Source organism: Octodon degus, unplaced genomic scaffold (assembly GCF_000260255.1).
Source record: "Octodon degus isolate 3935 unplaced genomic scaffold, OctDeg1.0 scaffold00060, whole genome shotgun sequence".
Taxonomy (NCBI): domain Eukaryota; kingdom Metazoa; phylum Chordata; class Mammalia; order Rodentia; family Octodontidae; genus Octodon; species Octodon degus.
The window spans coordinates 4,396,416-4,421,720 of record NW_004524636.1 but is presented as its reverse complement, the minus strand read 5'-3'; the positions used below and the strand labels follow the sequence as shown (position 1 = coordinate 4,421,720).

General features: G+C 46.0%; 1 protein-coding gene across 3 annotated transcripts in view; it reads left to right on the top strand.

Annotated features, from left to right (window-relative positions):
- Positions 1–25,305, top strand: part of Fermt1 (fermitin family member 1) — a 32,568-nt gene that overhangs the window by 4,180 nt on the left and 3,083 nt on the right. For 2 of the 3 annotated variants that reach the window (XM_023718581.1, XM_023718580.1), the window contains exons 2-14: positions 827–991; positions 3,493–3,747; positions 5,659–5,805; positions 6,702–6,915; positions 8,488–8,590; positions 11,526–11,633; positions 12,232–12,363; positions 14,305–14,354; positions 19,891–20,015; positions 21,177–21,283; positions 21,645–21,866; positions 22,746–22,870; positions 24,758–24,899. In XM_023718581.1, coding sequence (XP_023574349.1) covers positions 844–991; positions 3,493–3,747; positions 5,659–5,805; positions 6,702–6,915; positions 8,488–8,590; positions 11,526–11,633; positions 12,232–12,363; positions 14,305–14,354; positions 19,891–20,015; positions 21,177–21,283; positions 21,645–21,866; positions 22,746–22,870; positions 24,758–24,899 — 1,878 coding nt within the window. In that variant the 5' untranslated portion in view covers positions 827–843. The remainder of the gene's footprint in view (positions 1–826; positions 992–3,492; positions 3,748–5,658; positions 5,806–6,701; positions 6,916–8,487; positions 8,591–11,525; positions 11,634–12,231; positions 12,364–14,304; positions 14,355–19,890; positions 20,016–21,176; positions 21,284–21,644; positions 21,867–22,745; positions 22,871–24,757; positions 24,900–25,305) is intronic. The other variant, XM_004634285.2, reaches the window with a different exon arrangement.

Below are 25,305 nucleotides of genomic sequence, written 5' to 3'. Positions count from 1 at the left end.
AGCAGAGGGACCACGGTTCAATCCCCCAGCACCACATGCCAGCCAGCCTGCCCTCTGGTGGGCTGAGCTGGCCACACACACACACACACACACACACACACACGTACACATAAATAAAAAAAAAATAAAAAGAATAGCCTCCCAGAACAGAATTCATTCATGAGTCAGGGACTTGCTCTAATAAACATTATTAGTAATATTAGAGATGAAGAAAGTTTTAAGGCATTCTTGTTTAATATCAACTTTTTTTTTTTTTTTTCTTGCAGTACTGGGGATTGAACTCAGGACCTTGCACTTGCCAGGCAAGCACTTATTCTACTGAGCTATCTCCCCAGCAATATCAACTTTTTTTTTTTTTTGCTCCGAAGGCCCTCAGGGGTGGTTTGGCTGGCTGAAGTGTTGTGGGGATCGGACTACAGCAACCTGAGGCTGACAGCTATGTGGAAGCAGCCACTTAAACAACTGAGCTAAGGCCAGGGCCCCAATATCAACTTTTTTGAGAAATAATTTTCATACAGCAAAATGCAGTGAATGAGTATAGATGAAAATCTGTGCATTCAATTGTATATAAATTATACTTAAGTGAATGCTTTTTGTTTTTTTTTTTTTAATCTGGAAGATGGTCATAGTTTACTGCCTTTATAAGACATTGTGTCTTTACAGTTAAGATGGTGAATTTCATGTCTGGACCCCAGAAGCCCTGCAGAGTGTTTGAAGAAGAGACTGTAAGGAAAAGCAAAACCGAAACATGTCCTGCTCTGCAGGGTCTGCTCACATGTCCTCCTCCTGCTTCCATCTGACCTGGGGCTGCCTCTTCTCCCTGCAGACTCTGCTGGTGCCACAATGCTCCCTGGGGACCTCACAGCAGCTTCCTGGGAACTTGTGGTCCGAGTTGACCACCCTACAGCAGAGGAGCAGAGGGATGTCACATTGAGGGTGTCCGGGGACCTGCACGTGGGCGGCGTGATGCTCAAGCTGGTGGAAAAGATCAGTGAGTCATCTTTTCCCGGCAGTGCCTCTTTCTTGCATCCCCACTTCCCGGCTAACCCAGCCACCCTGATCACAGGTTTCTTTGGCCATCCACCTCCCGCAGCCCAGAAAGCAGGCACCTCCCTGTTAGCACCCATCTCTCCCAGGAGGAGGAAGAGAAAGAGCAGCCTGAAGCTTCAGCCCCAACCACCTCTGTGCAGCTGAGTCTGTGGGGCCTTGGAAGCTCCCTGGGCATCAGCTGGACAGCCCATTCCACTGGTGACATCTAAGGTACCCTTAGGCGATGGCATTAGGGTGCCGATTCTCTGCCTTCACCTGGTTAGTGATAAGTCAGCTTGGCACTAAGGTGTTGATTCATGCTTACCCACCTGGCTGCTGTACCTGTTACACAAGAGGAGCAGACCTCACCTGAGACCAAGAATGACTTTCCATTTTCATTGTGCTTATTATGTTCTCTTTTCAGGCCTTTCACGCTGGCTTTTCATGTATACTAGTGAGCTAGTCTCTGCTAGGTAAATCTTAGCTGAAATACAAAATACTTAGCTAAAGGGCCTTTCTAAGGGCATATGTAACTGATCTTCAGACATGTAACCCCAATGAGGAGATAGACTATCACCTGTTCCCTAACCCAAGCTATGTACTAGACCTCTCCCTGTCACTGCTGCACAGGGTGACCCCTATTCCTCACTGCTAACACCAGGAATCATTTGGCTTGCTTTTTTTTTTTTTTTTTTTTCTTTTTTTTGGCACAATCAGGGATTAAACTCAGGCCCTTACGCTTGCCAGACAAGCACTTATTCTACTGAGCTAGCTCCCCGACCCTTGGCTTGCATTTGAGTTGCCCATAAAATGAATTAGATGGCATATGCTCCCACAGATTTTCTGTCACTCAACATTGTGAGGCTGGCTGGATGTGGTGGCACACGTCTGTAATCCCAGCACTTGAGAGGCACAGACAGGAGGATATGAGCTCAAGGACAGCTTGGGCTGCACAGTGAGAACCTATCTCAGAAAAGACAAAAGAAGAAAATTGTGTCTTAGAGACTCACCCATATTGTTAATTAATATAGTATTAATAATGTCATTGTTGTATAATATTCCATTGTGTGCACCCACAGTTTCCTCATTTACACTGTTTTTGTTGGTTTTTTTTTTTATTTTTATTTATTTATGTGCGTGTGTGCGCTGCCAGCTCAGCCCACCAGGGGGTGGGGCTGGCTGGCATGTGGTGCTGGGGGATTGAACCGCGGTCCCTGTGCTTTGCTAAGCTTGTTCTTTTTTTTAAATTTTTTTTATTTATCTATTTATTGTGTGTGTGTGTGTGTGTGTGTGTGTGTGTGTGTGTGTATGACCTGCTCAGCCCACCAGGGGGGCGGGGCTGGCTGGCATGTGGTGCTGGGGGATCGAACTGCAGTCCCTGTGCTTTGCCAAGCTTGTTCCAAGTAGGTGCCTTAGACCACTGAGCCATCTCGCCAGCCCTAAGCTTGTTCTAAGTAGGTGCTTTAGACCACTGAGCCATCTCACCAGCCCCCTGTTTTGTTGAGTCAGGGTCTTCCTATTTAGTTCATGCTGGCCTTGAATTCAGTATGTAACACAGGCTGGCCTTCAGTTCATAGTAATCCTCCTGCCTCAGCTTCCTGAGTGCAGGGTTACAAGTATGCACCACTATACCTGTGTCTTAGTTACTTTTCTCATTGGTTGAACAAAATATCTGACACTTAAAGCTAAAAGAGGAAAAGTTTACTTCAGCTCACAGTTCGTAGAAGTTTCAGTCCACAGCTGACTGTCTCCAAGGTAGAGGGGCATCAGAGAGGAGGAGCTCATGGCAGAGCAGGCAGGAGACAGGGAGGCAGCAAGCAGCAACCGCCAACCTGCCTTTCCCATTTGTCCCATCCAGACTACCTACCACCCAGAATCGTGCTAAGTCCAATCAGCTGGCTAACCTAGCACCACATCCTTCACCCAGTGTCACACACAGGTGACCCTGCCAGCAAGGAAAAGCTCCACCTATGAGCCTGTGAGCCTTTGAGGACATCTGGTCACAAGCTGTAGCAACCCCTTCAGTTTCTGTGCTTCAGAACCTGGCGATGTGGTGATGCTGCTAGAAGAAAGGGGTGGCTGTGAAGTGAAATACCACCTCCCTGAGCGTGTGCCCATCCCAGGGCTGAGCATGTGCCTGTCCCAGGGCTGCGCGCTCGCCCTAGCAAGCCAGTGGTGAAAGAGTGCATTTCTATAAGAGGGTTAAGACTGAAACTCCTGCGACACAGTGGCTTTGGGACCAAGAGCTTCAGCATTTATGCTGAGCGGCAAACTCAGGCTTCTGCCTTCCATGGTATTTAAATGGAAATGGAGTGCCGAGGTCTTCTCCCTACCCCATCTGGGAGACTCTGGAGAGAAGTCAAGGACTGCTCTGCCCCATGAAGTGCTGTGGGGCTAAAACTCAGGTGCTGGTTTCCGACTGTGGCACCCAGACGCACTGCTCACTGGGCTCGTTTCATTCAGCTATGTTTCCAATATTGGCAGATGTGTCCCAGGACTGGTCTGACTTTGCCCTGTGGTGGGAGCAGAAGCGATGCTGGCTCCTGAAAACCCACTGGACCCTGGACAAGTGCGGGGTGCAAGCTGACGCCAAGCTCCTCTTCACGCCGCAACACAAGATGCTGCGCCTGCGCCTGCCCAACCTGAAGACCGTGCGGCTGCGCGTCAGCTTCTCGGCCATGGTGTTCCGAGCTGTGGGTGACATCTGCAGAGTCCTGAGTGAGTACCGCTGGCAGGGTTCCTTCACAGAACCAGACAAGGAGGAGGATGCTCTCTTGCGCCCATTGCCCAGGACCTGCAAGCCAGACTGGGCCCTGCAGCGCTGCCTGTGATCAAACCATCAACACTATCCAGAGCAGTTTCAAAACTCATTTGTATTTATTTTTCAATAAAAGTAAATAAATAATAATAATAAAAGTCATTTGTAAACAGCAGGGCGAGCCATTAAGGTTGCCCCAAAATTCATGTCCCCAAGCTATATGCAAAACATTGCTGTGTTTAAGATGAGGGGTGCTCTATTAAATCCTTCATCCTGTGAATGGAAGCAGAATTTTTTATGGATGGGTGTCCCACAGTAGAACAGAGAGACAACCCTGAGGCTTTCTTTCTGATATTCCATAAAGGGAGGGAACCTGGTGCCATGAAGGTCTTGATGTTTTATTTCATTCTGTAGTACTGGAGCTGAAACCAAGGTGTGCTGGTTTCAGTGCTATACCCACTGCCTTTTTAAATTTTTATTTTGAGACAAGGTTTTGCTAACTTTCCCAGTCTAGTCTCAAGCTTGAGATCCTCCTGGCTCAGCCTTCCAAGTAGCTGGTATTGTAAGTGTATGCCACTATGCTGGACAGAAAGTTAAGGTTTTATATTTTCTGGAACAATGTAGATGTCTTCTTTGGTACTAAGGTCAAAAGTAAGCATTTGAACACAGACTAAATACAGTATCAGTGAGCAATCTCATCTCTTCTGTTAAGCTATAAACCACTTCATTCACTCACAAATACTTATTGAGTCACAGGTAGTGTGGCAAGCCCTGGGGGACATTTGTGATGACGGTCACATCCCGCCCCTGGAATTTACATTCTAACAGGCACTTCCGGTCCACTATCTGGTGAGGAAAGCACCATTTTATGTAATCATTTACTTTGTTTTCAAATTCTCTGTAGATTGTAACTGATAACCAAGCATGACTGTGTGTGGCCCCAGCTGGTACACCAGGGCCCAGAGGACAGGATGCTCTGGAATGCAGGGGGGAGGTCTGTTCAGTAGCCATCAGGCAGCCCATGTGTGCCAGGCACTGTGCTAGGACAGAAGGACACAGCCCTCCTGGATATGCTTTCTGCCCCAGCCTTATTTCTACTTTTCCTGAGACAGGATCTCACCTTTATCATTCAGCCTCACCTTGAACTCACTGTGTACCCCAGACTGGCCTCAGACTCGTGGTGATTCTCTTGCCTTGGCCTCCCAAATTCTGGGTTTACATGTGTGCCACCACACCTGGCTCCACTTGGGATTTGGCATCTTTACTGCTGAGAGCATGCTCGTTTTCCCTTCCCTGATCTGTGGTCTGCTGCAAGCCCTCAGGCAGAGAGACAGGTCCTGGAAGCTATTGGAAGTTGGTCGGGGAGATGGGGAGGGCCATGGAGCGCAGGCTGGAGGCTTTCACTCCAAAGGGAGCAGGGATAAGGTGTGAAGGAACAGCTTTAGTCCTGCATCCCTAGGAAGAGGAAGGTGACCAAGGGTGCTGGTTTTAAGAAAGGGAGAAAGAGGCAGAAAGGAAGTGAGGGAGCTAGACATTTGCTAGATTGAATGTACCTCCACTTCTATCCTCTGCCCCCTTCTGTTTCTTCAAAAAGGACGCAGTTTAGTTCTGTTTACCTCCCCAGAATTTCCCCACACTTCTCATCAAAGCACAAAATGCCTCCAAAGGAATTTTCATTCTACTTAGTTTTCTTTCTTTCTTTTTCTTTCTTTCTTTCTTTCTTTCTTTTTTCTTCTTAGTTTTCTTTTCTTCTATTTGTTGGTTTTTGTGTTTGTTTGTTTGTCTCAGTACTGGGAAGAAACTTGGGACCTTGCGCTTGCCAGGCAGGCACTTATGCCACTGAGATACATCCCTGGCCCTGGTGTTTTTAGATATTAGAAGATCAGAAGAACTTTCTTTGTTAAAGCCCTTTGGTGACTATTTTAAGAAAAAAAAGAAGAAAGAGAAAAACAATAAGGAGCCTGTTATTGAAGATATCCTGAACCTAGAGAGTTCGCCAACAAGTTCAGGTTCCCCAGGTAAGAGCGGTTCTTTTGATTTGTAAGCGTGGATTAAAATCTAGGGGGGAAACCTCTCTCTCTCTCTCTCTCTCTCTCTCTCTCTCTCTCTCTCTCCAAATGAGGAATAAAATTGCAGAATTGATGAGATGTCCACGAAAAATTTATTTCCGCTTTTTCTCAACAGATATACCTAATTTAAACTCATTATTGTAATTGCCTATCTTAGGTTACTGGTGAATGCAGAATCTCAGTGCAGCTGTCCATGGGTTGGGAATAAAGGAATGCTGGGAGAAGAGCTGGATAGCTGGCTTTCTCTCTTCCTGATTTTCTGTCTTTGTGTGCTTCTTTATTGAATTCAATTTATTTGGGTGTGTTAGCGAAGGGCAGTAAGAGCTCTGCAGAGGTGTCATCCCTTTCTTCTTGCTCCACAATAGCCAAGTCTCTGACTTGTGTGCCACCTTGAGGGCTTGCTCCTGTAGGCTATTCCAGTGCAAAGAACAAGCAAGCTACTTGTACTGTGTGCAAGCCTGAGCCAATGGGCAAGTTGCTAGCTTCTTAAAAATGGCAGGTACTGCCACTTCTTTAAGGGACTGCCTGATACACTGAGCAGTGTTGTTCTGTGATGTTTCAGTTTTCTCATGGTGTCAAGACCTGTTAAAATAAGAGAACTTCCAATTATTAGAAAAGAAGCCATGTTCAACATCTGTTTTGATTTTTGGAAGCCTTTACACCTTTGAGCTTCTAGAAACTGAATATGCAGAGCTTTCTCTGTATTTAACTAACTCCCCTACCCTCATGACTGCTATGATTACTCAGTGACAAGTGGCGCCGACACATAGGTACTTTTCACTTGGGTGTGTGGAGCTCCTTTCTGAGTCTCATGGCAGAGCACCTCTTCCCTTGTTGTCTCACAGGAAGTGCTGGCTTGTACAGTAAGACCATGACTCCCACCTATGACCCCATCACCGGAACACCAGTGTCCTCCACCGTGACATGGTTCAGTGACAGTCCCTTGACGGAACAAAGCTGCAGTGTCCTCGCCTTCAGCCAGCCCCCGCAGTCCCCAGAAGCACTGGCGGATATGTTCCAGCCCCGGTCCTTGTTGGATAAAACCAAGCTCAATGCAGGGTAAGCATGGGGCTCCATGGGACTCCATGGGGTTTCTCTATACTGATGTTGAATTAGCAAGAGAGAGGTCACAGAGAAGAGGGGGAGTGTTTTGGTTATTTTAAGTTGAGAGGCCTGGGGACAGGGCTTCATTAACAAAAGCCAGTGTTAACTTTAGGCAGCCAGAAGGGTCATTTCAGTCCCTTTCCCTTTAGAGGTGTGACGATGTGTGAGCTGGGGGAACTCAGTGGCCTACCATGGGTGAATGTAACTCTGGGGCCACAAGCTTGGGAAGTGTATTTTGTGGGGCACAACGCAGCTTGTCAGAGGCCAGAGGCAGGTCCCTGTGAGCCCTTCCCATCACCCCAAGTGGTCCAGCCAGCTGCGCTGTCTTGCAGCAACCTGCTCCTCGCCACAAAGGAGCAAGCTCTGGGCCTCACTGGCAATGACCTCAGAGAGTCACTCGGCCTACTTCTCAAGCCTTGTGCTCCACCAAAGCCCACCTTGTCAGCAGCAGTCAGCTGTGTAGCAGAGGTATCTGTCCCCGCTGTGTCCCAGGGCTCCCTCCCTCTCCTGTTGCTGCCCAGCTTCCTAAACTTACCCCTTTGCCATTTCCACTGCTCATTCTCTCCTTGTCCCCAAAGGCCCAGACATACGCCTTTCTCCCATCTCAAGTGTCACCAAAGCTATTGCTTCCCAGCAGTTCTGGGCTTGCCCGTGGCTCATCGCAGGTCACCAAGCCACTCTGTCATGAGGCTGAGCTCCCCCAGGGCCTGCCAGCTCCTAGGACATCCCTGCTCAAGGCCTAAGAGAATGAACCGCCAGGTCTCACCCCTAACCTCCACTCTTCACCATGACCTCCCTGCTGGTTGCCAGCTCTAAAACTCACTGCCCCAGCTGCCTGGGACTACCTACATTTAAACTTGCTTAGACTTAATTGAAATTAAAATGTGGCATTAACCACATTTAAATATCTGATGACTATGAGTGGCTAAAGGCCCAGACTTTAGGCAGCACAGTCTGAAGGCTTGTCTCATAGCAGACATGTTCTGTGGGCTGAGCCGCCTGCTACAGAGGAGAGGCTGTGCAGGAAGTGAGGATGTGGTTGGAGCATCTCAGCCCCAGAACCTTCTAGAAAACGGAGACAATAAGAACTGCCCTGGCTCCTTGAGCGCCTCACTTCAAAGTGTTAATAGTTTACATCCATGGTGTAAATGGTGCCTTGCTTCACTAACTTAATTCTTTCCATGACTCTGGTCACAAGCTGAATGGCATGAGAACCAAATCGAACTTCCCGTAAGGTCAGAATCTAAGGTACTCACCGAGTTAAGTTCATGAACAGAGACACCAGCGTCTGTGTAATTTATAAATATGTGTAGAAGTGTATGTGTGTGAAAATGTGTGACATACAGAAAATGAAACGTTAAAACTGGTTTAATAGGCAAATTAAGCTGTTATGTGCGTGCTGCTGGGGGAGGGATAGCGCACATTCTGCCTTTGCTCAAGGAGACCCTGTAATCTACTTATAAACAATATGAATATAAATATTGAACTGTGTGCCTGACTGACTCTGTGCCCACCGCTGTTTTCTAGGTGGCTGGACTCCTCCCGCTCCCTCATGGAGCAAGGCATCCAAGAGGATGAGCAGCTGCTGCTACGGTTTAAATACTACACTTTCTTTGATTTGAATCCTAAAGTAAGCTGTTTCCCTTTTCTTCCCCCCATCCCCTTTCTTTGTGTGAAGTACAAAATTGAGTCACTGTGCTATCCAGTTAGGATCCGCCATCTGGCGGGGTCTCTGCAGGGTGAGCCGATGCACCCAGGGCACAATCTCTGAGCTGGCAGGAAGCTCCGGGGCCCTCTGTCCCATGCAGGCTGTGCTGCTGCCTGCATTCACAGGAGGGACGGGCTGAGCGGCTTCCCCCACCCTTTTCGGTGCACACCACCCAGCTGAAGTTTATTAGGGCGATAAGTGAGGGTGGGCAACTGCCATGAGCTTCAGCCCTTTCCCTGTAGCTGTTCTGCGCAGCTGCAGGTCCACAGCAACGTGGCCAGGGGCAAACAACATAAACTGAGTGGCAGCCCTTGGGGTACCCGGGATGACTGGGTGGCATTTTTATTTTTTGGCTGTTATGAATAACACTGCTATAAACATTCCTGTACAGTTTGTTTTTTAAAATTTTTATCGTACTAAAAGTATACATGCATCCACCCCTTTGAGATTGTAACTTTTTTTTTTTTTGGTCTGGCTCAGCCCACCCTGAGGGTGGGAATGGCGTGGCATGTGGTGCCTGGGAATCAAACCCCGGTCCCCGGCACCTGCCTAAGCTGCTGTTTTCACCTACCTGAACGCTGGAATTACAGGCCTGCTGGGTCAAACCCCAGTCCCTGTGTCTGCTTAAGCGGGCACTTTAGACCACTGAGCTGTCCTGCAGGCCCCTTATTTATTTATTTATTTATTTATTTATTTATTTATTTATTTATTTTTGTGGTATGAGGATCGAGCTCATGACCTTGTACTTTCCAGGCAGGCACTTATGCCACTGAGCTGTCTCTCTGGCCCTGAAATTGTAACTTTTCAAGGTAGAAATTCAGTGGCATAGAGTACATTTATATTGCTGTACGGCTATTATCACTACCCATTTCCAAAACCTTTTCTTCATCTCCATCAGAAATCATTTGCAAAAAAAAAATTTTTAATTAAAAAAAATAAATCATTTGCTCTTGGGGCCAGGGAAATCTTGGGGCAGCACAAAGGCCTGCATTTAGTCCCCGGTACTGCAAAAAGAAAAAAAGAAATCATTTGCTCATTAAATGATAAATCCTCCTCCTCCCTCCAGCCCTAGGAAACTTTTCTACTTCCTGTTTGTGTGAATTGGCTTATGCTAGGTAGTTCATATAAGTGAAGCCATACAGTATTTGTGCTTTCATGTCTGCTATATTTCACTTAGTAAAAGAGCTTCAAGTTTCCATGTGGTGTCATGTATCAGAATTTTATTCCCAGGGGGCCGGGGAGATGGCTCAGTGGAATAAGCACTTCCCTGGCAAGCGCAAGGGCCTGAGTTCAATCCCCCGTTCTGCCAAAAAAAAAAAAAAAAAATTATTCCCTTTTAAGGCTGAATAACATCCTATCATGTGCACAGATGTATCACCACATCATCTTTCTTTTGTTTCTTGGTTCTTGTTTTATTTGAGACAGGATCTCATTATGTCCTTCAGGCTGGCCTTGAACTCTTGCCTCAGCCTCCTGAGTGCTGGGATAACAGGTGTATGCCGCCACACCCCGCTGCATATCATTTTTGATCTACTCAGCCATTGTTGGACATTGGGGTACTTCCCCCTTTTGGCAAACTTATCTCTCCAGAAGCTACCGATTGCTTTTCTTTGGAAACGCCACCATTTTCCATCCCAAAGTGCTCTTGCTGCCCATTTCCACACCCTTACCCACACTGGCTATTATCTGTGTTTTAGATCAGAGCCAGCACGGGGGTTTGAAGTGGTATCTCACTGGTTACATATGTATTTTTGGATGCTGTGATTTTTGTTTTCTTTTGAATTTTTTATTCCCCAAATAACTAGGCATTTTCAACATTTCATCCAGGGCTGAATTCTGTCCTTATGGATATAAAGTGTTACTTTTAATGTCTATAAGGACTCTTGCTACCTCCAACACTGTTTTCTTTCAAAATTTTCTTGGCAATTTTTAGCACAGTCTCTTCCACAGTTAACTTGAACATGCGCATAAAGTTTTGTTCAGGGGGCCTGCTGGTTAGCTCAGTTGTTTAAGCGCCTGCTTATGCAAATGCAGTCAGGAGTAGGATACCATGGTTCATCCCCAGCTCCACCTGCCTTACCAGAACTGCCCTTAAAGCAGACTGAGCCAGCCCCAAAAAGAAAAACAAAAAACTTTTGCAAGGAGGTACAGGGGCAGGAGTTCAATTCCCAGGCCTGCTGTGGTGACACACACCTGTAATCCCAGCACTTGGAAGGTTGTAAACAGGCGGATCACTACGAGTCCAATCTAGTAGTGAGACCCTGAACACCCTGTAGACCCTTCCCTAAAATACAGGGGAAAATTTTTTTTTGTTTAAAAATCTTTATCAGATTTTGCTTGAGATTAAACTGCCTTCACAGATCAATTTAGGGTCCCTTCTTTTTATGCTACCTATCATTTTTAAAGCATTTTAACTCCCTAGTTTTACTACCAAAGAAATGTGGTAAAGAGAAGGAAAATAATGGAATCAAAAGTGGGTCGGGGGCCTGCCCATTAGAACAGTTGTTTAAGTGACTGCTTAAACAGAGCAGTCAGGCTCAGGTTGCTGTGGTTCCATCCCCAGATCCTCAAGCCATACTAGAAATGCCCTAAAGGCATTCTGAGCCATTAAAAAAAAAAAAAAAAGTGGGTCAGTTCAACCCCTAGAAGAAACTCTGGAAAAACATTCACAAAAGGAAAGATCTGAATTCAGAAATAAAGTAAGCCTGGGAGGTAGACAGAAAAGTGTTGCTTACAGCTTCCTGAATTTAGTGACGACACCCACAGGAAAGGGCCTTTGGAATTCCAGAGGAACGCCTGTGGGATCCAGACATGCCCATATGTGTGCACACATGTGCACATCTGTTGCTTTCTCCAGTATGATGCTGTCAGAATAAACCAGCTGTATGAGCAAGCCAGGTGGGCTGTGCTCTTGGAAGAAATCGACTGCACAGAGGAAGAAATGCTCATCTTTGCAGCTCTCCAGGTATGGGACCTTCCGGGCCTTTTCTCCGCAAGGAGACACCAAATGCATCCTGCTGAAAGTTTCGTGTTCTCTGTGTTTGTGCACGTGTGCATGTATGTTTCCTTTGATAAAATAAGCAAGTAGTGTCGTGCCAGCCTCTCCCCTGGGGCTCGCTGAGACAATAACTGAGTCTGGGCGTGGTGGCATGCACCTGTAATCCCAGTGCTTGGGAGGCTGAAAACGGGAGGACCACTACAGGTCCGATCTGTAGGGAGACCCTGTAAGCCCTGTACTAAATACATTAAGAAAAAAAAGACCAAGTAAATTTAAATCTAAAATACTCACAGTTCATACATGTACACGTGCTACGGGAGGCATTTGTCTTCTAAGTCTGATTTCTTCCCTGCCAAGCCCAATTGCTGATGGGGAAAGACAGTTTGAACCTGACCTTGCTGAGGATGGAGGCCTGGGTCAGATTTAATGCCTCATTCCCTGCGCAGGTGGTAGGTCTCCTTTGAGGGAGTGTCCATTATCCCAGGGGAACTGTCTTCAGTAGGACCTGTAGCCACTGGATCTGCATGTGTTTGTAATTCTTTCTGAAACCCGTGTTTTCACTCAGTATCACATCAGCAAACTGTCACTCTCCACTGAAACTCAGGATTTTACAAATGACTCTGAAGTTGACGAAGTTGAAGCCGCATTGTCTAATTTAGAAGTGACCCTCGAAGGTGGAAAAGCAGACAGCACTTTGGTATGGACTTTTCTGTTAGCTCGGGCTTACGGCTTTGTTCTGACTAATGAACAGGGCAATGTTTTAATAAGAAATAGAATATGACATCTGATTTTGAAAAAAGAAAAAAAAACACATATGCTGTTTATGCGATGAGCCTAAATTTAGCAAGAACTGGCTAGCTGTCCTCAGGTTACCTCTGTAAGGAACACTAAGGTATTTTTTTCAGAATGACTTTATGATTATGTCATATCATTATGACTTAATGATAATGATCTTTGTACTGTATTTCTTGCTGGGAATAAGTTGGTTTGGCATGAGGGAGGACCTGCTGGGGGCTCCACTGCCTAGCATGGGACACAAGAGTGATCTCTGAGGTCTGGAAAGAACCACCCTGCCCATGCAGGGGAAGGTGGTGTTAGGAGAAGCTGCGCTCTGAAGACCCCCATTATAGAGTATTGTCCAACATCCCTAACTGCATTTAATTCCAGGCAATAGGTTTTGAAAACCCTCCAGTCAAACAAAGAGTTGGGTTTTCATCCTTTGTTCCTTCCCATGGAGTAACAGAATACTCTTTGATTCCTTCAGTGGACGCCATCCTTTTGTTTAACTTCATCAATCCTGAGGGTGATTATGGGCTTAGTCATGCTGAGTCCAAAGGGCAGACCCATTGTAACTGGGCCTGAGTAGTAATAATGGCTAGAAATGAGTCGCCATATTCCTAAGCATTTCACTGAGTGATCCCTTATCATTAATTACCCTAAAATAAAGTAGCATCGTGCTTGAGCAAATATTTGGTAAATGCAAAGATACTGCAGAGACACAAGTGCCAGGGAACAAGGTTGGTTTTTGTATTTTTTGGTTGTCTATTTTTTCCACTGAATAAGTAACAGGAAAATGATCCTTCTTAGAATAAGTGAAAAATTTCCTCCTTTCCTCTTATTTTTATGTGGCTTTAAACAAGAGGCTTCTCAGGGTTTTTTTGTTTTGTTTTGTTTTTTTATTTGTGTGTGTGTGTGTGTGTGTGTGTGTGTGTGGCCAGCTCAGCCCACTAGGGGGCGGGGCTGGCTGGCATGTGGTGCTGGGGGATCCAACCGCAGTCCCTGTGCTTTGCTAAGCTTGTTCTAAGTAGGTGCTTTAGACCATGAGCCATCTCACCAGCCCCAGGCTTCTCAGTTTGAAAACAGGCACCAACCTACCCTGCAGAGAAAACTTAGAGCGGGATTCCCCTTCCGAGGTTAGTCAGTGACCTAGATACAGCCAGAGTTGCCTACTTTAATGTGCAGTGTGCAAAAGATTTTGTTTGTATAATAATTATTTCTGGGGAATCGAACCACAGTCCCTGGCCCATGACTGATTCTGCTAAAGAAGGTGCTTTAGACAACTGAGCTAACCCCAAATAATCATCTCTAATTCAGATTTTTACCTGGAATGACAGATACAAGGAAAACTGAGCAATTTTAAAACTTTGGGTTTTTCTTTCTTTTTTTTTTTTTTTTTTTTAATTTTTGCTGTACATGTTGCATACAGAAAAATAAAAGATGTATATACGTATGAAAAAAAGAGTACTAAATTCTCACCCAAGTCTCCACCCAAACCAAGATTTAAGACTTTGCCAGCCATCCCTGTTCCCCATCCTGCTTCCAACCCTCCCTTACCCCAGCCCAGCAATGACTGATTTTTTTTGTTTTTTGTTTTTGGAGGCAGAGTCTTACCATGGAGTTTAGGCTGGCCTTGAATTCACTTTACAGCTTAGGCTGGCCTTGAACTCACAGTGGTTCTCCTACAAAAACCACCAGGGTACAGGGATCACAGGCATGTGCCACCAAACCCAGCACAATGATTCATTTTTCAATTTTATTTCATTGGAATAATTTGGATTTGAGTAACTACTACATATGGCTACCCCAGTGGCAACACCACCTGAGCTTCCTGTTCTGAAGTGTTATGTTTTTTCCTCAGGAGGACATCACTGATATCCCAAAACTTGCAGATTATCTCAAATTATTTAGGTAAGTAACCTTGAAGGTGAAGCAGAGTTCTCATAACAGAGCCTGGCAGGTAGAGTCCAGGAGGGTGAACTGTACATCCTCTGGGCAGATCTGTGGTTCAAGGGTGTAGAGTAAGGGCTTTGGTGTCAGACAGCCGGTTGAATGGTAGCACCAGCACACACACGAGCTGGGCAGCCTTGAGTGGTGTTTTTATGCCCCTGAGCCTCACTTTGCCATCTAATAAAAGGGAACAGACTGCCTCTTAGGTTTACTGGATGAGAAAAGATGATGCTTATGAAGCCCTTAGCATGGCTCCTGGCCCATAGTATGTGCTCATTAATGATGATGCAGTCATACCAGAGTCTACAATAATGAGCATGAGCCAAACTGGAGTTCTCCCTGAAAGGCTCAGATCCCTGACACCATCTGATGGCATTTTGGCCAGGTAAGAATTCGCTTGTCTCTAGAACTTCCAATCCCAGGAGAAAGTAGTCACCTCATTGATCTGCTTTTGCATGTGTACGTGCTGGTTTTGGTTTGGTTTTGTTAGCAAGGAAAGAAGAGACTTTGTGACGTCCCATGCCTGGGTGTGGTGGGATGAAAGAAATAAGGGCCTCTGAAGTCCTGTCAGTTACTTACTTCACTTAACAGTTTGTTGACTTTTCTTAACAAACCACTTCCTGGGGATTGCTTTTGATAGGACAAGACAATGAGTCACATATAAATGGGAAACACAGATCTGGAGGAATAAAATTTGTCCCGATGTTTGTACAGGATTTTTAATGTGATTATAGGGTGGAATCTCACATATACTAATAGGGTCACTAATTGAACTTCTGTGGCATAAACAGTTGTAACTATTATTGGCTCATGTTGTGACAGAGATACTGAAAAGTAGTAACCCCTCGAAGCCACAACTCCACCTTTATAAAATATTCATAATTGTCCCACAAAGAAATCGAGCTGTCAGGTTCTCTGTACTGAGCAAATCCAAATCATGGAAGTGCCCTTCCTGGGGGTGTCTGAGAGGCTCACATGAAGGAGGTGACAGGTGGGCATTGACTCCTGCCTGGCCTTTGGTGTGATTGTTATAAGTTTTTTTGTTGTTGTTTTTGTTTTATGTGTTTAGTGCAGGGTCTCACTACACAGATAAGACTCATACTGATCCTCCTGTTTTCAGCCTCCCAAGCGCTGGGATTACAGGTGCACGCCACCACGCCTAGTCTCAATCGCTGTCTCAGCTCCTGGGTTGAACCCCACTCCCTGCGTCTGCCTAAGCAGTATTGTAAGTCTTAGGGAAGGAAGGAAAGTCAGAAGGGAGGGAAGAAGAAAACAGAATTTTTAGAGTCAAGTTCCCTGGGTTTCCTCAACAGGAGATTTGGACTCATCCTTTGGTTTTTAATTTTTTTTTCTTTTACAGTGAAGTTCTGCATAGATAGGTAGGTAGATAGAGATAGATAGATAGATAGATAGATAGATAGATAGATAGATGTAGATATATATAAATAAACCCTGTTGATTCTACTGTCTAAACTGCACACGTGACATGTCAGCCACACGGGGTGCTTAGGGCATGGATTTGGGTTCTCACGGCTTGGGGTTGGTATTTCAATTTTTTTGCAGGAATAGGAAGTAAAGCAATCTGGCCCTCAAAAAGTGACAAGCCACGTCTGCCTAGAGCTTAGCAGGGAACAAGGAAGCTATTCATCTTCCAGAGGAAGCAGGAAAGGTGTTTACTTTAGAGTTGGCTTCTTGGAAAAATGAAACTCTTTCTTGAGAAATCAGAGCCAAGGCTTAGTCAAGCTCAGATGGAGATATAAATGTCTTATATGACTATAAGGGAATCCTGACAAAGTGAAGTAGATGCTGGTCCAGGCCTGCAAAACTCGTGAAGTCCTAGCACTTGTGCAGAGTTGCAGATATACCCAGAGGGAAATATTCTCCACCAGGCATGCGTGGAGCTTTCTACAGAAAACAGTAAGCCCCTGAAAAATGAGCTTCCAGTAAAAATTACAGTCGTGTGAGTTCACAGATGCCCGAAGGGACACAGGACCAGCAGGGTGAGTAGAGTCAGTAACTACAGGAAATAGAAGAAGCTGAAAAAACCCTAAAGTCAGTATGCTTAGAATCCTTAAGTAAATGTTTATTTTCTTTTGCTTTTCTCTCTCTCTCTTTTTTTTTTTTTAATTTATAGGGAAGGGTCTACAGGGCATTGAGGGTCTCACTGCTAGATCCAACTCATAGTGATCCGCCTGTTTACAGCCTTCCAAGAGCTGGGATTACAGGTGCACACCACCAAGCCCAGTTTCTTTTTTCTTTTTCTTTCTTTTTTTTTTTTTTTTTGCGGAATTGGGGATTGAACTCATGCCCTTGCACTTGCCAGGCAAGCGCTTGTTCTACTGGGCCATCTCCCGAGCCCCCAAGCCCAGTTTCAATTGCCCTCTCAGCACACCCTGGGGGCGGGACTGGTGCGGCACTTAAGTAAATTTTTAAAGTAAGATAAACACAGGCAATACTGAAAAGGATCAAAATCTTTATGTTGTACAATTTGATAGTATGTATAGCAGTGCAGTTTACAGGTGACGATGCTGTACACACTAGGGGCAGATGCTTGCTGTAGCTTAAAGATGGGGCATGCCCGTACATAGCTGGACAAGCTATACCTGCTGAACCCTGCTATCTGAGGCTGGGGATTGTCTCTAACAAGCCCCCTTTCTTGGTTCTGATAAGCAGTAGTCTTCTGAAAAAGTAAGTCCAGCCTGTTAGGGCATTTAGAGTCTCACCCTGGGTGCCTTCCTATCTTCTTGCTATGCTATTTTTTTTCTTCTTGGACAGTCTCAATGTATATGCCAGACTCATGCTGGCTTCGAACTCTAGATCTCCTGTCTCAGCTTCCCATGCACTGAGCTGTAGGCATTTATCTGAGTAATCCACTCTCTTGCTGTGGTAACAACCACTACACAAGTGAGGAAAAGCTACAGTCACAGACACTACCCTCTCCATCCCCTTTCCCTGACTCAACACAGTGCCTAGCCTGTGGCAGATGTTTCAGAACCCTCCGAAGCCCTGTGCCCTGTGCCCTGTGCCCTGTGCAGTGGTGCACACCCATAACCTGCAGCTCCACCCCTTTTGGGAAGCTGAAGCAGGAGGATCAGGAGCACAGTCTGGGCAATGTAGCCACTTAGAAAGACCTTGTCTCAAAATTTAAAAACTATATAAATAGAAAGGACTGGGCAATTGTCTCCACAGAAAGACCCAGATTCAGCCCCCAAGAGCACACATGTGCACACACCAAATTGCCCACTGCAGCTCTTCCAGTATAAGCTGCTGGGCCTCGCATGGACGATCATCACCTTCCTGTCCTTGTTTTTCCGGCACATTTTCTTCTCCATGTAACAGTACAAACTTTGAACTCCCCACTCCCCACAGCCTTGTCACCTGACTTGCTATCCACTAGTGCACTTAGTTTGTGTGTTCCCTCTGAAGAGTCCAGAGGCAGCTTTGCTCTTACGTAAAACATCCCACCCAGCCACCTCTTCCATCCCTGTCCACCAGCCCACCAGCCTCAGCCTCTGGAACACAGAGAGGGGAGCAGTCATTATTGCCACCTTAATCCGCTCCAAGCACCCGGAAGACAAGGGAACCGGGAAGAGGCAGTGGAAGCAATCCGAGCTCTTGGGGATCCAATGCCTAAGGCTAAAGAGAAACATTTGAATGCCTGGGGCTAAATGGAGGCTTGCAACCCACATCTTGTCATTATAGGCCGACCCTAGATTGTATTTTGAAAATAAAACCAGAGTTGAATATTAGACAAATAATCTTTTAAATATTGTCGAATTATGTTAACTTACTCTCAGTATAAGTGCACAGTAGTTTTTCTTAATCTTGGAAATGTTAACTGCTATCTTTCATAATTTTCACGCCTTATTCTCCTGGAACATCCTGGGGGTTTGTGTTGTAGATTGATTAGAACTGAGGAAAGAGGGACAGCAAGGCTGGATGAAACCAGCCACAAGGGTCTCCCTGAGATTAGTCTCTCTAAGAGAGCCCTGAGCCAGGGAACCTTCTCACATTGAGGACCACAAACAGACTAAGGAATATGCATAAGTAATTTGGTGTAAACAAACTGCTATCTATATTGCCTTCTGACCTTTACCAGCTAGTTTATATATCACTAGTTGGTAACTTCCCAGGTAAAGGAACAGGGCGCCACCTCCAGGAATCTGCTACTACCTTGTCTCCAGCTTGCCTGAATTACATGGAGCCAGTTTCCTTAGGCTCTGTTCTTTTTTCCTTGCTCCCTCGGTGCAGTAAAGTTCTGACTCATATCACAACATGTTTATTTTAATATGAGCATCTTCTGCCTGACCGTTGTGCCCAGGGTAACACATTTTAGGCTAAAGACAGAAGATGCCCCCAGAATTCCGCATAAGAACGTTAGCCAGTCAGAGTCACTCTCCTCGAGTTCTGAGGAGAGGAAGTCCCCACCCCAAGTGGATACCCTGATCCATCCCTGTTGGTTGACTTGCTTTGCTTATGGTTTGTTTTTGTTTTGGGTCTTCTTCTTTTTTTTTTTTTCAAAGTTTTATTGATAAACAGATAGCAATGAGACAGTTTCAAATCCAATCAGAATGTTTTGGGTCTTCTTGTGCAGTTCTGGAACTCCCTGTATAGCCCAGGCTGGCCTCAAACTCATGGCTCCCAAGCACCTGGCGAGCTCATCTGCTCTTTCCTTCCCATCTCTGTCCATTTTCCTAACCTCTTGCTCACACTTAACTGTCTTGAATAATGGAACTTTAAGTCTTGCTATTGGGGCCCGAGCTGTGTCTACCTCAGAACAGTTTCTGGCCTGATAGTCACTGCTGTTGGATCGCATTCCCAAATCTTCTTGAGCACCAGTAGTCAACTAGAGCTTAGCTGTGTGTTCTGGAGGTTTCCTTGGCTCCTTAGAAACTTGGTGGTGATTTCTCATAGGGCTTCAGTGGAATCCACAAAAAAGATTTTCCCGTCTGTTAACTTAGAACTTGTGCAGTGCTGTTCACAACAGCAGCAAACCCTGTCAGGCCCAGGAAGTATTGCCAGAGTCCCATAGGTCTCCCAGACAGATAAAAGGAAGTTACTGAGGCACTGTAACAAGCATGCCACACATGTGACCTCCTTCCACCCTCTCAAAAGCTGTGTTTGAATTTGAGACTGCAACTGTCCCTTCCACGGAGAAGTGGCCACAAGGCCCAAGCAGTGGAGTGGTGGAGCAGTGTGAATTTCTGTGTCAAGTAGCAACCCTGGTGCATGTCTGGTATGGATGAGCCTGGCTTTTAGACTTGAGCTAGCGAGCTGGGGTGCAGCTCTGTGGGGGAGCTCAGGCTCAGCAGCCCGGTGCTTTGGCCAGATCCCCAGCCCCTAAAAGATGTTGTTTAGCAATTTGCAAATGGTTTTCAAAGATAGAAAAGCTATGTGGTCCACAGGGCCCCTGAAGCACCTTGAACTGCTCAGAATTTGCACTGCGCTCTGCCATTCTGGGTGGTGGTTTGAATGTTTACTGTCCTTTAACTTACAGGCCCAAGAAGCTAATACTAAAAGCTTTTAAGCAATATTGGTTCATCTTCAAAGACACATCTATAGCTTACTTTAAAAATAAAGAACTTGAACAAGGAGAACCACTAGAAAAACTCAACCTCAAAGGTAAGTGGTTCTGGCCACTAGTATGAATTTCTAAAATCATTATGGTGGTCATCTAATATGGCTGAAGCTCTTAAAACAGAAACCTATCTTCCCAAGACCACCTCTTCCTTCTCCAACTTAGCCCAGGACACAATTTACTTTCACCCCTTCCAGCCACCTCAGGGAAGACCCCAATCAGTTTCTCAGGGATACCTAAACATCCCCTTCAAACCCCTCCAGGCCATAAAAGCCTCAGCCTCCCCTTGTCTAGTCGAGAGAGAATTCCTCATCTTCTCCACATTGTCTCCCATGTCTTCAAAGAAAATAAAGCCCTTTCCCTTCCTTCTCTGCCTGTTTCTCTGCTACTTGGAGAACCTATCAGTAAGATCTTCCTGCAGTCTTCTTCCCAGGGCTTCACTGGACTCTGCAGGCAGCCTAGGCCAGCTGCGTCCTGAAGCAGGTGGAGGCTGCCTTGGAGGAGCCTGCGAACCCCACTCAGAGGCAGCTTCTCTTGCCCACAAGGTGTTGGCCTCAGAAGTGGAATAGCAAACACGTGTTCTTACCCTGCCCTCCATTCCTTCCCAGTGTGCCTGGGGCCTAGGATGAGGGGCCACTGTGTCCACTGGTGAGCTTTCTGGATTCAAAGGCAGTTGCCTCTGGGCTGGGGTGTGGCCCAGGCATACAGTGAATCCTTGGTGTATGTGGGGTTCGATCCGCAGCACCCCCACAAAGCAGAAAGGGCCAAGAACACTTCTATTTAATGCACCACTTTAGCACCTATTCCAATTTTGGAAAGCGACTGTGAGCACACTATGCGGGGACTGTCCATGAGCTGAAGCGTCTCACCAATGCTCAGCTCCCCATCCTCAAGACAATCAGAGAACAACCTCTGCTTTGATCTCTTAACATTCGTGTTCAGAATTCTTCCTGAAAGTTAGGACAGCCAATACTATCCTGGAAAAAAAATGAATTCCACACATTCTTTTTTATTTAAGAAAATCACTTTCCTTTATCCATGGTAAATTGTTCCTAAGTCTTACTTAGTTTTCCTTTCTTTCTCCATTTCTCAAATGAAAGCCAAATTAGAAGGGGCTTATATCTTTGTTAAAGTCCCTGTTTCAGATGTATCCTGGGTGTGGGCAAGACAGAGTCCTCAGAACCATGTCATCTTCTGTCCTTCAGGCTGTGAAGTTGTGCCGGATGTGAATGTAGCAGGGAGAAAATTTGGAATCAAGTTACTCATCCCTGTTGCTGACGGCATGAACGAAGTGTGCTTGAGGTGTGAGCATGTAAGTGAAGAGTAAGCCCGCTCTTTCTGTGTCTGTTTCTGCTACGCAGTCCAGGCTGACCTTGAGTGCATGGCAAACCTCCTGCCCCAGCCTCCCGAGTGCTGGGACTGCAGGCACGTGCCACCATGTCCAGCTAAGAATAAACCCATTCAAAATTGAAAATACTGTTAAGTCAAAAATGTGTTGATTACAGCTATCCCTCCAGTTCCCCTGCTTAACCTCCTTAAACATACTCAGAACAGCTCACGCTATTCTTTGCTTGCAAGGTGACAGTGTGTTTCAGAGCCCCAGCCCTGCTGTGTTTGGGACCAGGTGGCTTTGAGTTCGAACTTCTATTCTCAGCCTCTGGGGTTCATTGCAGGAGACTCAGTACGCCCGATGGATGGCTGCCTGCATCTTGGCGTCAAAGGGCAAAACCATGGCAGACAGCTCCTACCAGCCCGAGGTCCTCAGCATCCTTTCGTTTCTGAGGATGAAAAACCGGAACTCGTCCTCTGAGATGGCTTCCAGTCTCGGAAGCATGGACATGAACCCAGAGTGTTTTGTGTCCCCTCGGTGTGCCAAAAAGTACAAGTCTAAACAGGTACTGCTGTTTTCCTGGGGCCAGTGTTTGGATGAATTCTTTATGTTCTGAAATAAAAGAACCGCACTGGATTCAAGACGTTATAATGAGAATTTGGCAATCCATTGGGTATTAGATGGTACAACATGACTGCAGTTACTGTGGTTGGAGGTGACGATACGGCTGCCTGAACATGCTGATGATCCCAACTTAACCATGAGCTTAACTTTGAGTAAAACTGCCAGGTGTTGTAGCACACATGCTTTTAATCCCAGCCCTCGAGGGCTGAGGCAGGAGGATCACTGTAAGTTCAATGCCAGGCTGGACTACATAGTGAACAAGGCCAGCCTGAACTACATAGTGAGATCCTGTGTCAAAAAATCTGAAAAAAAGAAGAAATGAAATTATATTTATTTCCCACAAATGAAAATTATGCTTCCTTAAAAGTGGGTTAGAAAAAAAAAAAATTGGGTTAGGAGCCGGGGAGATAGCTCAGTGGAATAAGCACTTGCCTGGCAAGTGAAAGGACCTGAGTTCAATCCCTGGTTCTGCAAAAAAAAAAAAAAAAGTGGGTTAAATGCTGGACCGATGATTTTATTCAAGTAGAGGCTTGAATCTGGGACCATTCCATGGCCCTGAGAAAGAGACACAGATCTCTTCATCTGCATAAATGTTCGAGGCCCATGTATGGGCCTACCTTGCTCCTCCTCCTCTCCAGTGATTTTTTTTGTGTGTGTTTTCTAGAGAAAAGAGAGGGAAGGAAGGAGGGAGAGTGGCCTGCCTTTGGAGAGCTGCAGTCAGGCTGCGGCTGTCACTCCCATGGGGGCCCTGGGGTCAGAGGGACAGGGACAAAGCATCGTGAGCGCCTAGGAGGGTTCAGTGCTTCCTGTTTCTGTTCAGCTGGCAGCTCGCATCCTGGAAGCCCACCAGAACGTGGCCCAGATGTCCCTTATTGAAGCCAAGCTGCGCTTCATTCAGGCCTGGCAGTCCCTACCGGAGTTCGGCCTCACCTACTACCTCGTCAGGTGACTGCAGCCTTCCCTCGCCTCTCCCACTTCCTTTCAATTCGGGGTGGCTTTCTGGAAACCCAATTTCTTCTTCAAGATGGCAGAGTTTCTTCTTTTAAAATACTGTCCTTTCCCATACAGCCCAAACCCTTTTGGCCACTCATAAAAATCTTCTGAGCCTGCTGTTCCAACACCAGCATCGCCCAAATGGCAAGCTGTCAAGGAGAAGTGTTCAAATGTCTAAATGTTTATTCTTTTACCATAACTACCTTGAAAAACATCAGCTGCTGATTTTGTACTATTGGAAGTCTCTGACTTTAATTCACATAGGGTTGTGTGTCCCACCTCATCTCGCAGCGAGGCTTTGCAGAGGCTCCAACAAACCCTGTCATAACACCTCACCACCAGAGGGTGCAACCCTCCTTCTGTTGCACTCTGATGGTTTCTGCGGAAGGTGGTTTTTGGAAGTGGCACATCCATTGCTCTCTTTGTTTTATAGCAATGACAGTGCTGAGATAAAAAAAAAAAAAACAATGACCCACGCACGTGTACCCTGTAGTGAGGGGCCCAGCCTAGTGTCCTCCGTGGTTGTGCTGCCCACCACACAGCAAATGCCTTCCCAAAATAGCTCCCTTGCACGCTTGTAAATTGAATTTTTTTTTTTTTTTTTTTTTTTGTAATTCAGCCAAAAAACGTTGCTAGAGCAAAATTTGCACTTAAACTTACAATATAGAAGTGACTGTTACTTTCTCACTTTATTATTTAGGAATAGGAGGATTGGCTTGTCTTTGTAAAAACTGATTTATACAAAAGCACAGTTTGCATTATTTTCTTGCCTCTTTGTCGAAGATCATTTTCCTTAATCTATGCTAATGAGCATTCATGCAGACTTTTCTAGTCCCTGAAGCACCTCTTTCAACTGCTGTCCTCAGAGTTTGTCCCAAACAGGCAACTCCTCCTGCTTTATTTACCTGAGTAAGAGAGGGCAGAGTTGTGCTGGACACCACAAATGCCCACATACACATGTCCATGTGTACCACATATTCACCTGTGACTTGTTGATTGGTTGGTTCTGTGAGACCAGGTTACACTATGTAGTTCGGGTTAGCCTTGAACTCACTATGTAGCCCAGGTTGGCCTTGAAATCCTGGAGATCCTCCTGTCTCAGCCTCTCGAGTGCTGGGATTACAGGTGATCACCATCACACCGATCTCCTATAGTTCTGAAGCCAGCCCCCAGTAGCAGAAAGAACATGGACACTTGAGCCAACCAGGTGGAGCATCCAGTCCCTCCTCTGCCTCTGCTAGTGGCACGGCCCTGAACATTTCTGCTGAACTCCCCAAGCGTGGGCTTCTGCGCTTGCTCAGTGGGTGGCTGCCCCTGCTGAGAACCCAGAGACACAAAATAAGTTCTGTGTCTGATAAGCGGTGAAGTGTGGTGGGCCTGAGCAGGCTCCTGATGAGTTGCTCCCTTACCCTCCCATCCCTTCGTCATCTGATCTGGAATATTTATTTCATTTGTTCGTGATCCTTACTCCTACCTCTCAGTCCCAAATCATCTTTCTGTGCAGCCCCCTATGTGCCCCCCCCGCCTAGAAAGGTGCCTGGTCCACAGAGCTGTGCTCATGTTGAATGGATTGATTTGGCTCTGCCTGGTTTCACTTTCCTCTGAGATCAGTTTCACTCTGCAGTCTCCTTAACTGTCTGCCCTCTTCATAGTCTCTGTTGAGGTAAAAGGTCTTCCTCCTGTGAGTTTGTCCCTCATGTCCTTTCCTGAAATAATTTAGAAATGTTAAAAAAATAATAATAATTTAGAAATGTTATTGACTATTCTTTAAGAAGTTGTATATGAATATACAGTTGCTTCTCTAAATCAGTTTTTTTGCTTTCTTGGTTTTTTTTCTAGATTTAAAGGAATCAAGAAAGATGACATTCTGGGAGTTTCATATAATAGGTTAATCAGAATAGATGCGGCTACTGGGATTCCGATTACAACGTGGAGATTCACCAATATGAAGCAGTGGAATGTCAACTGGGAAATCCGGCAGGTGAGGCGAGGTTTCTGGTAGCCAGTGTCTTGTTTGATTTTGTTTCTGCAGGGCTGGAGATGTGACACAGGACCTTGCATGACCTAGACAGGAGCTCAGCCACTGCGCTGTGCTGCACTTCGAGGCCAGTAATATTCAGTTACCAAGGTCTCACAAAGTCTGAGTTGCCCAGGACGGGCTCAAACTTGCAGTCCTCCTGCCTCAGCCTCTCAGAGTGCTGGTGTTATGCCATGTGCCACCACACCTAGCTTACAATCTTTTTTAAGGACACTTGTGTTTTTTTTGTTTTTGCCAGCTCATGTAGTGCTAGGGATCGAACTGCAGTCCCCTGTGCCTGCCTAACCTTGCCTAAGAAGGTGCTTTAGCCCACTGAGCTATCTCGCTGGCCCCTTCTTGTCTTTCTTTC